The 12,913-nt window shown below is 36.6% G+C and overlaps 1 protein-coding gene across 6 annotated transcripts in view; it reads right to left on the bottom strand.

Moving 5' to 3' along the window:
- Nucleotides 1–12,913, bottom strand: part of VMP1 (vacuole membrane protein 1) — a 118,507-nt gene that overhangs the window by 55,071 nt on the left and 50,523 nt on the right. For all 6 annotated transcript variants that reach the window (XM_070478571.1, XM_070478573.1, XM_020908796.2 and 3 more), the window contains one exon: nt 7,028–7,159. In XM_070478571.1, the coding sequence (XP_070334672.1) occupies nt 7,028–7,159 (132 nt within the window). The remainder of the gene's footprint in view (nt 1–7,027; nt 7,160–12,913) is intronic.

The raw sequence follows: 12,913 nt of genomic DNA, 5'->3' as shown, positions 1-12,913 counted from the left end.
AGTATACAAATATCAATTTTCTACAATAAGTTGTATATAATCACTTTGCAATGAGAACACAATTTTAAAAATCAATATTAAAGGTGTTATGATATATATGTTGAAAAAGAACCTAAGACTAATACATAGCATATGATTTTAGTTTTTATTAAAAAAAAGTTATCCATACAAAGAAAATAGTCTAGAATATGGTGGTTATTATCCTACTTTGGGGAGTAGGTGTGTGTGGGTTTTCACTTTTTATTTTTAATACTTCTGGAATGTGTCAATCTATAAGCCTTGACACAATATGAAAATATGCAAACCTGGAAATAATAACAGAAGTAATGAGCTTAAGACAACTTTGTTACTAAAAACATAAAAAATGTTTGCAACATCACTGACTAAGAAATAAAGTAACAAAACTGTCGTAAATTTATTTGCATATTGAAAATAAAAAACAAACACAAGGATGTATTCCAAAAGTGTATCAAAACAATTGAAGTATCTTACTTGGATATAGTAATATTCCACAATGTTAAGTGTGAACAAACAAAAACACAAACCTTATATCTGACAAACTTATTTTACAAAACTCTTCTGTGACTCATGAATTAAAAATTAGTACTCAGCCAATTTAAAATGTGGAAAACTGGCAACAACCCCCACTCCAACTATTCCTTCACCCGCAAAATAAATAAAAGTTGGGATTCCCTCCTGGCTTAGTGGTAAAGAATTCGCCTACCAATGTAGGAGACCCGGGTTTGAGCCCCGATCTGGGAAGATCCCACACGTCGCGGGGCAGCCGAGCCCACACACCCCAAGTACTGAGCCTGTGTTCAAGAGCCCAGGAGCCGCAACTACGGAAGCCCTTGCACCCTAGAGCCTGTGCTCAGCAACAAGAGAGGCCATGGGCACGAGAAGCTTTTTACCACACTGGAGAGTAGACCCCACTTTACACAACAAGAGAAAAACCTGTGCAGCAATGCAGACCCAGCACAGACACAAATAAATAAACAAATTCGCATTAAAAAAAAAAAGTTAAAAACCTCATAAAACCCCTTATCTAAACCTGGCGAGAAGTATGTAGGGATAGATATACCTATACACTGAAACCTATACTAAAGGTCACAAAACGGATGGATACTGGTAAAAAAGGCAATTAAAGGCAATAAAGAAAAGAAAAATCAAATGTAGCAGGAAGAAAAAAAAATTTTAATAAATTCTTCATTTTTTGTTGCATTAACCTGGATGAAAATGGTGCTATGTTGGCTTACAGTAAACAAAGCGCTAGTCTCAAAGTCAGAAAATTGGTTTGAGTATTGGCTCTGAGATTCCTGAGTGTTTCCTATTCAAATCGGGCAAAACATCTTCTGCATCATGGCTGTCTTGAGGCACTTCATTCAAGTGTCTTATAGATAGATTCTTATGAAATTAATGGAAAGAAAACTGATAGGGAAGATGACAAAATTGTTAGGGATGAGTTACTTCTATCACACTATTTTACTTCTTATTTCTAGTTTACATATGTTAACTATATATGGGATGTTAACTATAATTTGGGATATAAATTTTAAATAAAATGTTCATAAAGAGTATATAATTTCTGATGCTGTACAGTGGCTAAGTTTTGTCTGACTCTTTGTGACCCCATGGACTGCATGATGCCAGGCTCCTCTGTCTTCCATTATCTCTGGGAGCTTGCTCAAATTTCTCACTAAAGAACATGAAACAGAAGTATATATTTTGTTTACTTGATTTTTTAATACAAGCAAGTATGAAATTAGGGAATAAGAAATACATAGTTTACCCTAAAATAGTGATGCTAATTATTGGCTTTATAGGACAAAAACAGTTAAACCTCATGACCATCAGAACTGTTGTGTACAACTCAAAACAAAGTAGAATTAGAGAAGATCTATTCTAAAAGTAATCAAAATAACTATGGTTGTAAGAGATGTAGGAAAAAGATTACGATGCTAATGGTAGATAAAGATTTAGAGTCTTCCAGATGCAAAAGTCTTTAACAGCTCAAATTATATGAATAAGATGAAACATGATTTACTTCATCAAATTCTAGAAGATGTGAGTTTTTGGAAGTTGAGCTCTTAGATGGTAACAAATTTACAGAATGCATTATTTACAACCCAAGTATCAAAAAAATGTGAAGAATGAAATGACTTATCCAGCTTATATTCTACTCAATGCAGGGAGCTGCTATGCAGTGATCCATGAAAGGTATCACATAGAGTGAGACAAGGAACTCATTCTTTTTGGAAATAGCAATACCATTTGTACACAATTAAAACTCACAAGAATTTTTAAAATTGAGCCAATGGGAAAAAAAAAAATTGAGCCAATGTGGGCCTCAATAAGCTTTCACTGGCTAATTGTAAGATGAAGCTTTACAGTTTCTCACATGAGTATATCCTCCTGTCACAGGAGAGACAACTTTTTGTTATCCGACAGGCTCATCACTTCCCTCTTTCTAGGAAACATGTCTAAATTCCTTTTCTACAATTGCTCATATTATATGATGTCAAGATCAATTATCACCTCATTCTCCCTCCTAGAGAAATTCTAGTTTGTCCGGTAAGCTTTCTATGTCAAGATGACCAAATAAGACCTTTGCCCCGGTGGGAGGTTAAAGACAACTGCAAATTCTTTGTTTACTCCTGGAATTGAGAGGTGGGTCTAATTTCCCTTTCTGAATCTGCACTGGCTTTAGTGACCTACTTTGCGCCAACACAATGTGGCAAAGTGACTAGGATTCCCAAGGTTATGTCACAAGAAAATCTGCATCTTTCAGAACACTTGCCAGAACTCAGGTGCCATGATGTGAGGAAATCCAAGAAGCCCCATGGAGAATAACTTGAGGTCCTAAACCAAAAGTCCAACTGAACTCCAAACCAACAGCCAGAATCAACTTACCAGTTATATAAGTAAACCATCTTGGAAGCAGATACTTCAACTGATAGTCAAGCTATTTTGCCCAAATTGCACAGCTGTAATCAATATAAGCTATTCTTGTTTCAAATCACTAAATACTGGGGTGGTCTGTATACTCAGCAATAGATAACTGGAACACCTTTTATCTCAATAACAACTCCAAACAGAAACACTGAACTCTGTCTTTGATGAAAATAGCACTAATTAATTAAGACAGGGGCAGATGGGAAGAAAATATTGTATCCGAGAGCCTGCAGTGAAAGACAGGGAAAAGAAGCAAATTGATCTGTATCCACACCACAGAACTCCGCAATGGATCAGCATCAGAATTGCAGAAGAAAGGAGGACAGGGCTGAAAACCAGGAGACTGTATAAACAGTGCTTAGCGCTGTGAGACAACTTCCTGCCCTAGTCCTAAAGAACACATCAACTGTAGACTCTAAACAAAGAAAACCAAAGGTTCTAGACTCAGGACCTGTTTGTGCAGGCACAGTCAGACTTACCACAAAGTAGGTTAAGTGAAAGTCTACTAAGTAAATGAAGATTTCTAACCTGCCTCCCACAGCTTAGCTTTAGAATGTCAGCAGCAAAGTTTATAATCCCTAGGCAAGAAAATAGAGAAGACCCATCACTAGAAAAACTGAACTGTCCCAAAGGAAAGATGGATAGGAACTGATACACAGAGGTTCCAATAAATCAGGTGGCCTGCCACTCCTGTACCTTGCCTCAACATACAAAGTTCCCATTCAGCTTTATGTACTTTATATATATATATATATTTTTAATATAAATATATATATATATTTTTATATAATATAAATAGAAAAAGAAGGATCATCAGGCTTTGGGGAAACCTTCCAACAGGAAACAGAATAGACAAAGGGAAAAAAAAAAATGCCCAGCGTACTGAAAACTTGAAGAAACTGGGGGAAGTATAATACAAACTGCTTTCTGAAAATAAATATATGACAATGGAAAAACATTTTAATATCAGATTATAGAAGAAAAGTTGAAGAAATTGGATACAAAGTCAAATGAGATAAATATTAGGAGGAAAATTATAAAGAAAAATTAAAGATAGGCTATAGATCCCAATATCAAAATAATTCCAGAAAGTAAGAGTAGAGACTAAAGATGGTAAATTGACACACAAAAAATACAAGAAAGTTTCCCAAAACTAGAGGACACCAGGCTGACAAGTTTCCTGAGAGCCTCGCAGAATAAATTTTAAAAAGACCATAACTCAGACTTCCATAGAGGCCCGGTGGCTGGGAGTGTGCAGGTCAACGCAGGGGACACAGGTCTGACCCCTGGTCTGGGAAGATCCCACATGCCTCGGGGCAACTAAAGCCCACGCACCACAGCAACTGAGTCCTGAGCTGCAACTACTGACGGCCGCACGCCCTACGGCCTGGGCTCTGCAACGAGAAGCCTGTGCAAAACCAGAGGGAGTCCAGTACAGCAATGAACACCCAGCCCAGCCAAAAAATAAAAGAATAATAAAACTTGAGTTCTGATCTAAAAAAAAAAAAAGCCCCCTATCTCAGATAACGAATCTAAAAGCTTCTAGAAAAAAAACCAAAACGACCAAAAAGACTAACTAGAGAGGGCTCAGCATGGCATTGGGCTTCCCTGGTAGATTCGGCGGTAAAGAATTCTCCTGCAATGCAGGAGGCCCAGGTTTGATCCCTGGGTCGGGAAGATCCCCTGGAGAAGGAAATGGTAACCCACTCCAGTATTTTTGCCTGGGAAATCCCACGGACAGAGGAGCCTGGTACAGACCATGAGGTCCCAAAAGAGTTGGACAAGACTTAGCAACTAAACAACAAAATCAAGAAAAGAGGAAGATAAGGGATCCAAATCAGGAGAAAAACAATAGTGCAGAGGGTTTCTGAAATTAAAAAAAAAAACCCACCAAATACAGACTGCAGTAGGAGCATGCAGGAACCCAGAGAGATGACCCCAAGAAAAAAACAGAGTTGATAAATTAATTTGTGTTACCAAGCGGAAAGTGATGCTGAGAAGTGTTTCACAAAACTGATAGAAAGAAGAGACTGAAGAAACTATACAAGTGAAAAAATGATTTGACTTCAACTTGCTGATTTTATATAGATAAAAAGGTTTTGGTATGTTAAATGACATGTAATTAGTGTCACAAAGGACAGAGGTATCAGTTACCACAAATGGGGATACTCAACCATCTATGGACATCGTTTCAGTAAATGGAATTTACTATCGATGCTGCCATTCTGAGTTCTGGTTCCAGCTTTACTTCTAAGCATGTAAAATGAGGGAAGTTAACGATTTCTACGACCAGTGTGTTCTCTTGGAAAACTTCTGTTAGCCTTTGTCCTGCTTCAATTTGTACTCCAAGATCTCTTGACTTTCTATTTTTGCATTCCAGTCCCCTATAATGAAAAGGACATCTTTTTTTGGTGTTAGTTCTAGAAGGTCTTGTAGGTCTTCATAGAACTATTCAGCTTCTTCAGCATTAGTGGTTGGGGCACAAACTTGGATTACTGTGATGTTGAATGGTTTGCCTTGGAAACAAACGGAATCATTCTGTCATTTTTGAGACTGCATCCAACTACTCTATTTTGGACTCTTGTTGACTATGAGGGCTCCATTTCTTCTAAGGGATTCGTGCCCACAGCAGCAGATAAAATGGTCATCTGAATTAAATCTGCCCATTTCCGTCCATTTTAGTTCACTGATCCCTAAAATGTCAATGTTCACTCTTACCATATCCTGCTTGACCATGTCCAATTTACCTTGATTCATGGACCTAACATTCCAACTTCCTATGCAATACAGTTGTTTAAATCACTGGACTTTACTTTCACCACCAGACATATCCACAACTGGAGAAGGGGGCGACAGAGGATGAGATGGTTGGGTGGCACCACTGACTCAACGGATACAAGTCTGAGCAAACTCAGGGAGACAGTGAAGGACAGGGAAGCCTGGCATGCTGCAATTCATGACACCACAAAGAGCTGGACACGATTCAGTGACTGAACAACAACAAACCATTTCTAGATCTGCAGCTTTCTACAAAATCAGCTATGAAGTTTTACCTCATCAGCCATATTCACCTGACCTCTCAGCAACTGACTACCGCTTCTTCAAGCATTTCAACAGCATCTGCAGGGAAATGCTTTCACGACTGGCAGGAGGCAGAAAATGCTTTTCAAGAGTTTGCTGAATCCCGAAGCATGGATTTTTTTTTTTTCCGAAGCATGGATTTTAAAGCTACAGGAATAAACAAACTTATTTCTCATTGGCAAAAATGTGTTGATTGTAATGGTTCCTATTTTGAATAATAATGATGTGTCTGAGCCTAGTTATAATGATTCAAAATTCATGGCCCCAAATCACGATTACATCCGCACCAACCTAGAAACACGAAGATACAGGTTGATGGACAGTTTTTGCTCAGGTGTCAAAGGCCTTTTTCCCCCACAACAGTGGGTAAGTTTATTTTAATTCTCCCTTTTTCACTGGGGAATTATGTTTCCTTTAAACATGGTAAACTATTATTTTTCAAAAAATTAATTAGGCAGTTCTACTATTTTGGGCTCATAAGTGGTCCACCTATTTATCCCCCTTATTTATTCAGTGGTCTGCTCAGAAAGACTTATAAACACATAATGGACAAATAATGTTTCAGTTCTTGAATCTCACTGGCTACATGAATTTATCCTGATTTAGTCTGAGTTGTCGTATTGACTCTTTCCCTATTCTAAGAACATGATTATAACCTTTTTTTTATTTGGCTGTGGTGGGTCTTCACTGCAGCACTGGGCTTTCTCTAGTTGTAGCACACAGGCTTAGTTGCCCTCCTCAGCATGTGATACCTGAGCTCCCCTACCAGGGACTGAACCCGAGTCCCTTGCATTTTAAGGCAGAGTCTTAATCACTGGACCACCACGGAAGTCTCTATAATTATTTTTTATGATTCTAAATATTTTACCCTAAACCATGTATGATTTCTTTTTTTACACTGGTAGTTTTGTTCCTCAGAGAAACTATTAAAATTTTTACCTTAATCACAATCTGTTTAAGGGATAATTAGCTATTTTTTCCCCATTGATCTTACTTGTGCAGTCTCTGCATGTTCCAGCATTTCTTCAAATTCCTGATACTCTTCATCATCTGGTTCAGCACCTGAGAGGCGAGCTGCCCTGGCCATGAAATATGGAGGTAGCTCTCCAATTGCTGTACCGATACCCTGTGTAAAAAGAACAGAACACTTACATGAGAGTTTCTCAACACAGTGATGCGAAGCAGATTAAACTTTTAATTTTCAATATCACCAAAAGCATGTTAAGATGTACATATTAGGAAGGAAAAGACATGCTACATGATCGGGAGGACATGAGTTTGAATCCTGCCTGACCTTAATACGGATCTACGCAATGCCTCACCAGATAGCATACATAAAATTCTCAGGCAATCCTGGGTACACTGCAGACACTAAATTAATATTAGTTCTCTAGCATCTCTATTTATATCCTGTGTTCTTATTTTTATATCTCTTTTCATTTTAATTTTAGAAATAGCTCACAGTTTTCTAGACTTTTGAAATTTTTTTTTAATTGAAGTATAGCTGATTTATAAATTTAGTTTCAAGTGTAAAACACAGTGATTCAAAATTTTTATAGATTATATTCTATTTAAAGTTATTATAAAGCATTGGCCTATTTTTCTTGAAGCTTATTTACTTTACACACAGCAGTTTGTACCTCTTAGCCCACTATGGCTATCTTGCTCCCTTCCCCTCTTCCCTCTCCTCACTGGCAACCACTAGGTTTATCTGAAATTGTTATAACCCCTCATTTTTAAAAATTTATACAAAAATATATGTTCATACACTGTTAATTTTGTCAGTCTTCCTCTCCTTTTCAAATGATTTGCTAATGAGCACTTGATAGTATAGCTCTTAGATGTATGTTTTCTAGGAAATCTTCTTGTATTTAGGATGGTGCTTTAATCCGAATACAACTTTTTTGTGTGCAAAGTTAACAAACTGTAGTCAGGAAGCCCCTTGAAATCTCAACATTAGGATGGATAAATTTTCACCGCAGGAAAAATGTTGATTTCCTCAGGACATTGAGTGACTCATGTTTCAGTCACTTTGTGGATTCTTGTTTTTGAAGAGAATTTTTTTTTTTCCCAATCATTTTAGGATATAAGGATGAAAACAAAGGTAAAAGAACCAGGAACTTGGTTTGAACTTAAATGGCTTAAATACAGGATAGATAATGCAAGAGACCGAGAGTACCCAGGAAAATTCTTAACTTTGAGCCACCCTTCTCTGCCCTGGATCATAGTGAATGAAAAAGCTTCAGTAGTTTTCAGAAACAACTTCAGGACTTTTTGTTTGCTCTGTCCTATGGCTCTGCCTGCTAATGCGTTGATAAGAATCCTCAAGGAACTGTACCAAATTCAAGCATCCCGGGTTCACAGTGTTATACGCCAGTGTGTAAAATCAACAATCTCCAAGTTTAGCTGCATTATCTACATGCGAGCCAAGAGTTAGCAAAAGAATATAATTAAGTGCCAAAAGAATAAGACTAGTTAAATATCTAGTTAAAGAACAGAGAAAGGGGAGAGACATACACAGAGAAGGGTGCTGGAAGAAAGCATAAATCATATTCTTTGAAACAAGAAAAGTTAATTTTGCCTCGTCTGGAGGATGTTAGAGAACTAATTATTTTAAAAACTGGAAGAGAAACAGTCAATTATTTATCCTGTCTTATCTATATGGAATATAACTCAGGGTAACCAAATTGATGATAAGAAGAAGTTTCTCTTTACAAAAGTATTCCAGTCATTAACCAAAGAAAAAATGATGCAACTGGAAAGACCCCATTTTATAAACCCCAGGAAAATAATGGACTTATATAATAATGGTGTTAATATAAACAGATAGCCAGACATTATTGCACTATGTGACAGAATACACTAGACCATAAAGTATATTCCTGCAAAAAAATAATTTTCCCCCATGTCTCTCAATCCAGCTATCAATTCACAGAAAACAGATAAATATATTTAAATAACACCAACTGGAATACAAACAGGATAATTCAGACCATGGAAAACTATATTTGACAAACAATCCAGTTTCATCAACCAATACAAACATACTGAAAAGAAAAAGAAACAAACAATCAAAAAAATTTGAACTCTAATTGGATAATAGATTTAAAGAGGCTATTTCTAAACTCTCTTAGGTGTGACAATGTTTTTGAAGTCCTAACATTGATATTTACAGATAAAATATGCTATGTTACCTGGGATATGCTTCAAGATAATTGTGAGTTGAGTGAGGAAGTGTCTAGATAAAACAGTATTAGCCACAAATGAAAGCTGGGAAAGCTGGGTAGCCATTAGTGAAAGGTGGGTGATAGTATATTGAATTAATTATATAACTTCCTATACTTAAATTTTTTAAGACAAAAAGTAAGAAGAAAAGTTAATTGCAACATTCTATTCAAAACATGAACTTCTCTTCTTCTCAAATGTTCAATAGTTCTGAAAACAGTCATATGATTCAAACTCACGACAAATTTTCTTAAAATTAAAAGGAAGTAATAATGAACTGAAATGAAATTAAGACCTACAAACTATTTTATACTTAGTTAATCATTTTCATTGTTCTATTTTAATTCTGTTCATGTTTTCCCATATTAGCAAGGAGATGGTAATCAGAAGTTAGTATTCTACTTTTTACGCATATAAGTAAAAAGGAAACATAGTCTTCCAGACAGGTCCTCTCAAGACACATTATATTCTAAACACAGAAGTTGGATACCAAAGACCATAATTTCATGATTCTTACAAATAATTTTATAATTCTTGCAAAATCAACATGAAAAAGACAAAACTAAACTGTGGAACACTATAAACTGTCAGCCTAAGTTTAATTAAGGGGAAGAAATGACTGGCTTCCTTTTTGCAAAAGAAAGAAAAGTGGTATTTAGTTAAGCAATAATTCAGAAAATCTTCTAAAAATTTTTGACTGTATATCAATTTATTATCTTGAAGTTCCTGTTTCTTGAATTGGAGAAGAGTTTAATATGCACAAAATATGCAAAACCAATAGAGAAACATAATAACTTTGTGGAGTATCAACTTTACAAAAAGATTTTTAGGAGGAGAAAAATACTGAATTTTTGTACTTTCAAAAAGTTTTGTCAAGTGGAATCACAAGTAAATTATGAGCATCTTGCTTTTCTGTGTTAGGAATTATAAGTTTAATGCTAAAAATCTGGGAGTAGAAAATTTTATATATGCTGACTACTCAGAAGTAATGGTAGTTTGGTATTATCAGTATGTTAATAATCTTTAAAAAACAAAGTCATTTTTCTGTTAAATATTCTATCTACTATAAACATGAAATAGAGGTCAAAAGCCAAGTTTGGAGGGTAACTTGGAACCATTGAGAAATTTAAGGTTTTTACAGCAATGTTTAAAAAAATTATACCAATTCTAGTAAAATTATCAGACTGTTTTACAAACAAAAAGAGAGAGAAAATGTGCATCCAATTTCCCTTTAAGTCAGTTTTAAAATGATTTCAGGAAGGAATGAAGTTCTGATATACGCTCCAACATAGATGAAACTTGAAAACATTATGCTAACTGATGTAAGCCACACATGGCTTACATGTGATTCTATATGACTCCATTTACATGGGGTATCAAGAAAGAATTGGCAATTTCACAGAGGCAGAAAATTCAAAATTACCAGGGGCTGGAGAGAGTAGGGAATGAGGAGTTATTGTTTAACGGGTGCAGAGTTCCTGTTTGGGGATTACAAAAAAGTTCTGGAAGTAGATATTGGTGATGGTTAAACAACACTGTGAGTGTACTTAATGCCAGTAAATTGTGTATGTAACCTGTTACGTATATTTTACTACAATAGGAAAAAAACCCCAAAAAACCAAAACCATGAATTAACAAATAAATGAATTTACACCTCCTCACTTTATACCTTATTATCTTTAAGGAGTAAAATCAGGTAGCAGGCCACTGGTAGGACTGAGAGACAGAGCATATCTCTAGATATTCCCTGAAACATTGCTCTCCATGGAGATGTCCCCTGAATCACAGACAAGGAAAAATCTTTGTACTATGCAACAGATTTCTCCTTCATAGCACTTATCACAATTAGTTTAAATACTTATATAATTTTCCCACAATACATATATATGCATTTTCCCATAACTATTTCCCTTATTAGAATATAAAGGAGAAGGCAATGGCATCCCACTGCAGTACTCTTGCCTGAAAAATCCCATGGACGGAGGAGCCTGGTAGGCTGCAGTCCATGGGGTCACTAGGAGTTGGACACGAATGAGCGACTTCACTTTCACTTTTCACTTTCACACACTGGAGAAGGAAATGGCAATCCACTCCAGTGTTCTTGCCTGGAGAATCCCAGGGATGGGGGAGCCTGGTGGGCTGCCGTCTATGTGGTCGCACAGCGTCGGACACGACTGAAGCGACTTAGCAGCAGCAGCAGAATATAAAGCTCCATAAGTTTCACTCACTGTGAAATTTCCAACACTTGGAAGCTTAATAACTATTAATGGAATCTGAAATAATAAATGAAAAAACATATGGAGCATTACACAGAATGGGTGAATTTAACTCAGATGACCATTAAATCTACTACCATGGGCAAGAATTCCTTAGAATAAATGGAATAGCCATCATAGTCAACAAGAGTTCGAACGCAGTACTTGGATGCAATCTCAAAGACGACAGAATGATCTCTGTTCGTTTCCAAGGCAAACCATTCAATCACAGTAATCCAAGTCTATGCCCTGACCAGTAATGCTGAAGAAGCTGAAGTTGAATGGTTCTATGAAGACCTATAAGACCTTCTAGAACTAACATCCCAAAAAGATGTCTTTCTCATTATAGGGGGCTGGAATGCAAAAGTATAAAGTCAAGAAATACCTAGAGTAACAGGCAAATATGGCCTTGAAGTACAGAATGAAGCAGGGCAAAGGCTAATAGAATTTTGCCAAGAGAACACACTGGTCATAGCAAACACCCTCTTCCAACACAAGAGAAGACTCTACACATAGACATCACCAGATGGTCAATACTGAAATCAGTTTGACAGACTATATTTTTTGCAGGCAAAGATGGAGAAGCTCTATACAGTCAGCAAAAACAAGACTGGAGTTGACTGTGGCTCAGATTATGAACTCCTTATTGCCAAATTGAGACTTAAATTGAAGACAGTGGGGAAAACCACTAGACCATTCAGGTATGACCTAAATCAAATCCCTTATGATGATACAGGTGAAGTGACAAATAGATTCAAGGGATTAGATCTGAAAGACCGAGCGCTTGAAGAACTATGAACAGAGGTTCATGACACTGCACAAGAGGCAGTAATCAAGACCATCCTCAAGAAAAAGAAATGCAAAAAGGCAAAACTGTTGTCTGAGGAGACCTTACAAATAGCTGTGAAAAGGAGAGAAGCGAAAAGCAAAGGAGAAAAGGAAAGATATACCCATTTGAATGCAGAGTTCCAAGAATAGCAAGGAGAGATAAGAAAGCCTTCCTCAGTGATCACTGCAAAAAAACAGAGGAAAACAATAGAATGGGAAAGACTAGAGATCTCTTCAAGAAAAAAGGGAACATTTCATGCAAAGATGGGCACAAGAAAGGACAGAAATGGTATGGACCAAACAGAAACAGAAGATATTAAGAGGGGGCAAAAATACACAGAAGAACTATGCAAACAAGATCTTCACAACCCAGATAATCACGATGGGGTGATCACTGACCTAGAGCCAGACATCCTGGAATGCAAAGTCAAGTGGGTCTTAGGAAGCATCACTATGAACAAAGCTAGTGGCGGTGATGAAATTCCAGCTGAGCTATTTCAAACTGGAAAAGTTGATGCTGTGAAAGTGCTGCACTCAATATGCCAGCAAATTTGGAAAACTCAGCAGTGGCC

Source organism: Odocoileus virginianus, chromosome 17, assembly GCF_023699985.2.
Source record: "Odocoileus virginianus isolate 20LAN1187 ecotype Illinois chromosome 17, Ovbor_1.2, whole genome shotgun sequence".
NCBI classification, from domain to species: domain Eukaryota; kingdom Metazoa; phylum Chordata; class Mammalia; order Artiodactyla; family Cervidae; genus Odocoileus; species Odocoileus virginianus.
This window is presented reverse-complemented; position numbering and strand designations above follow the sequence as displayed.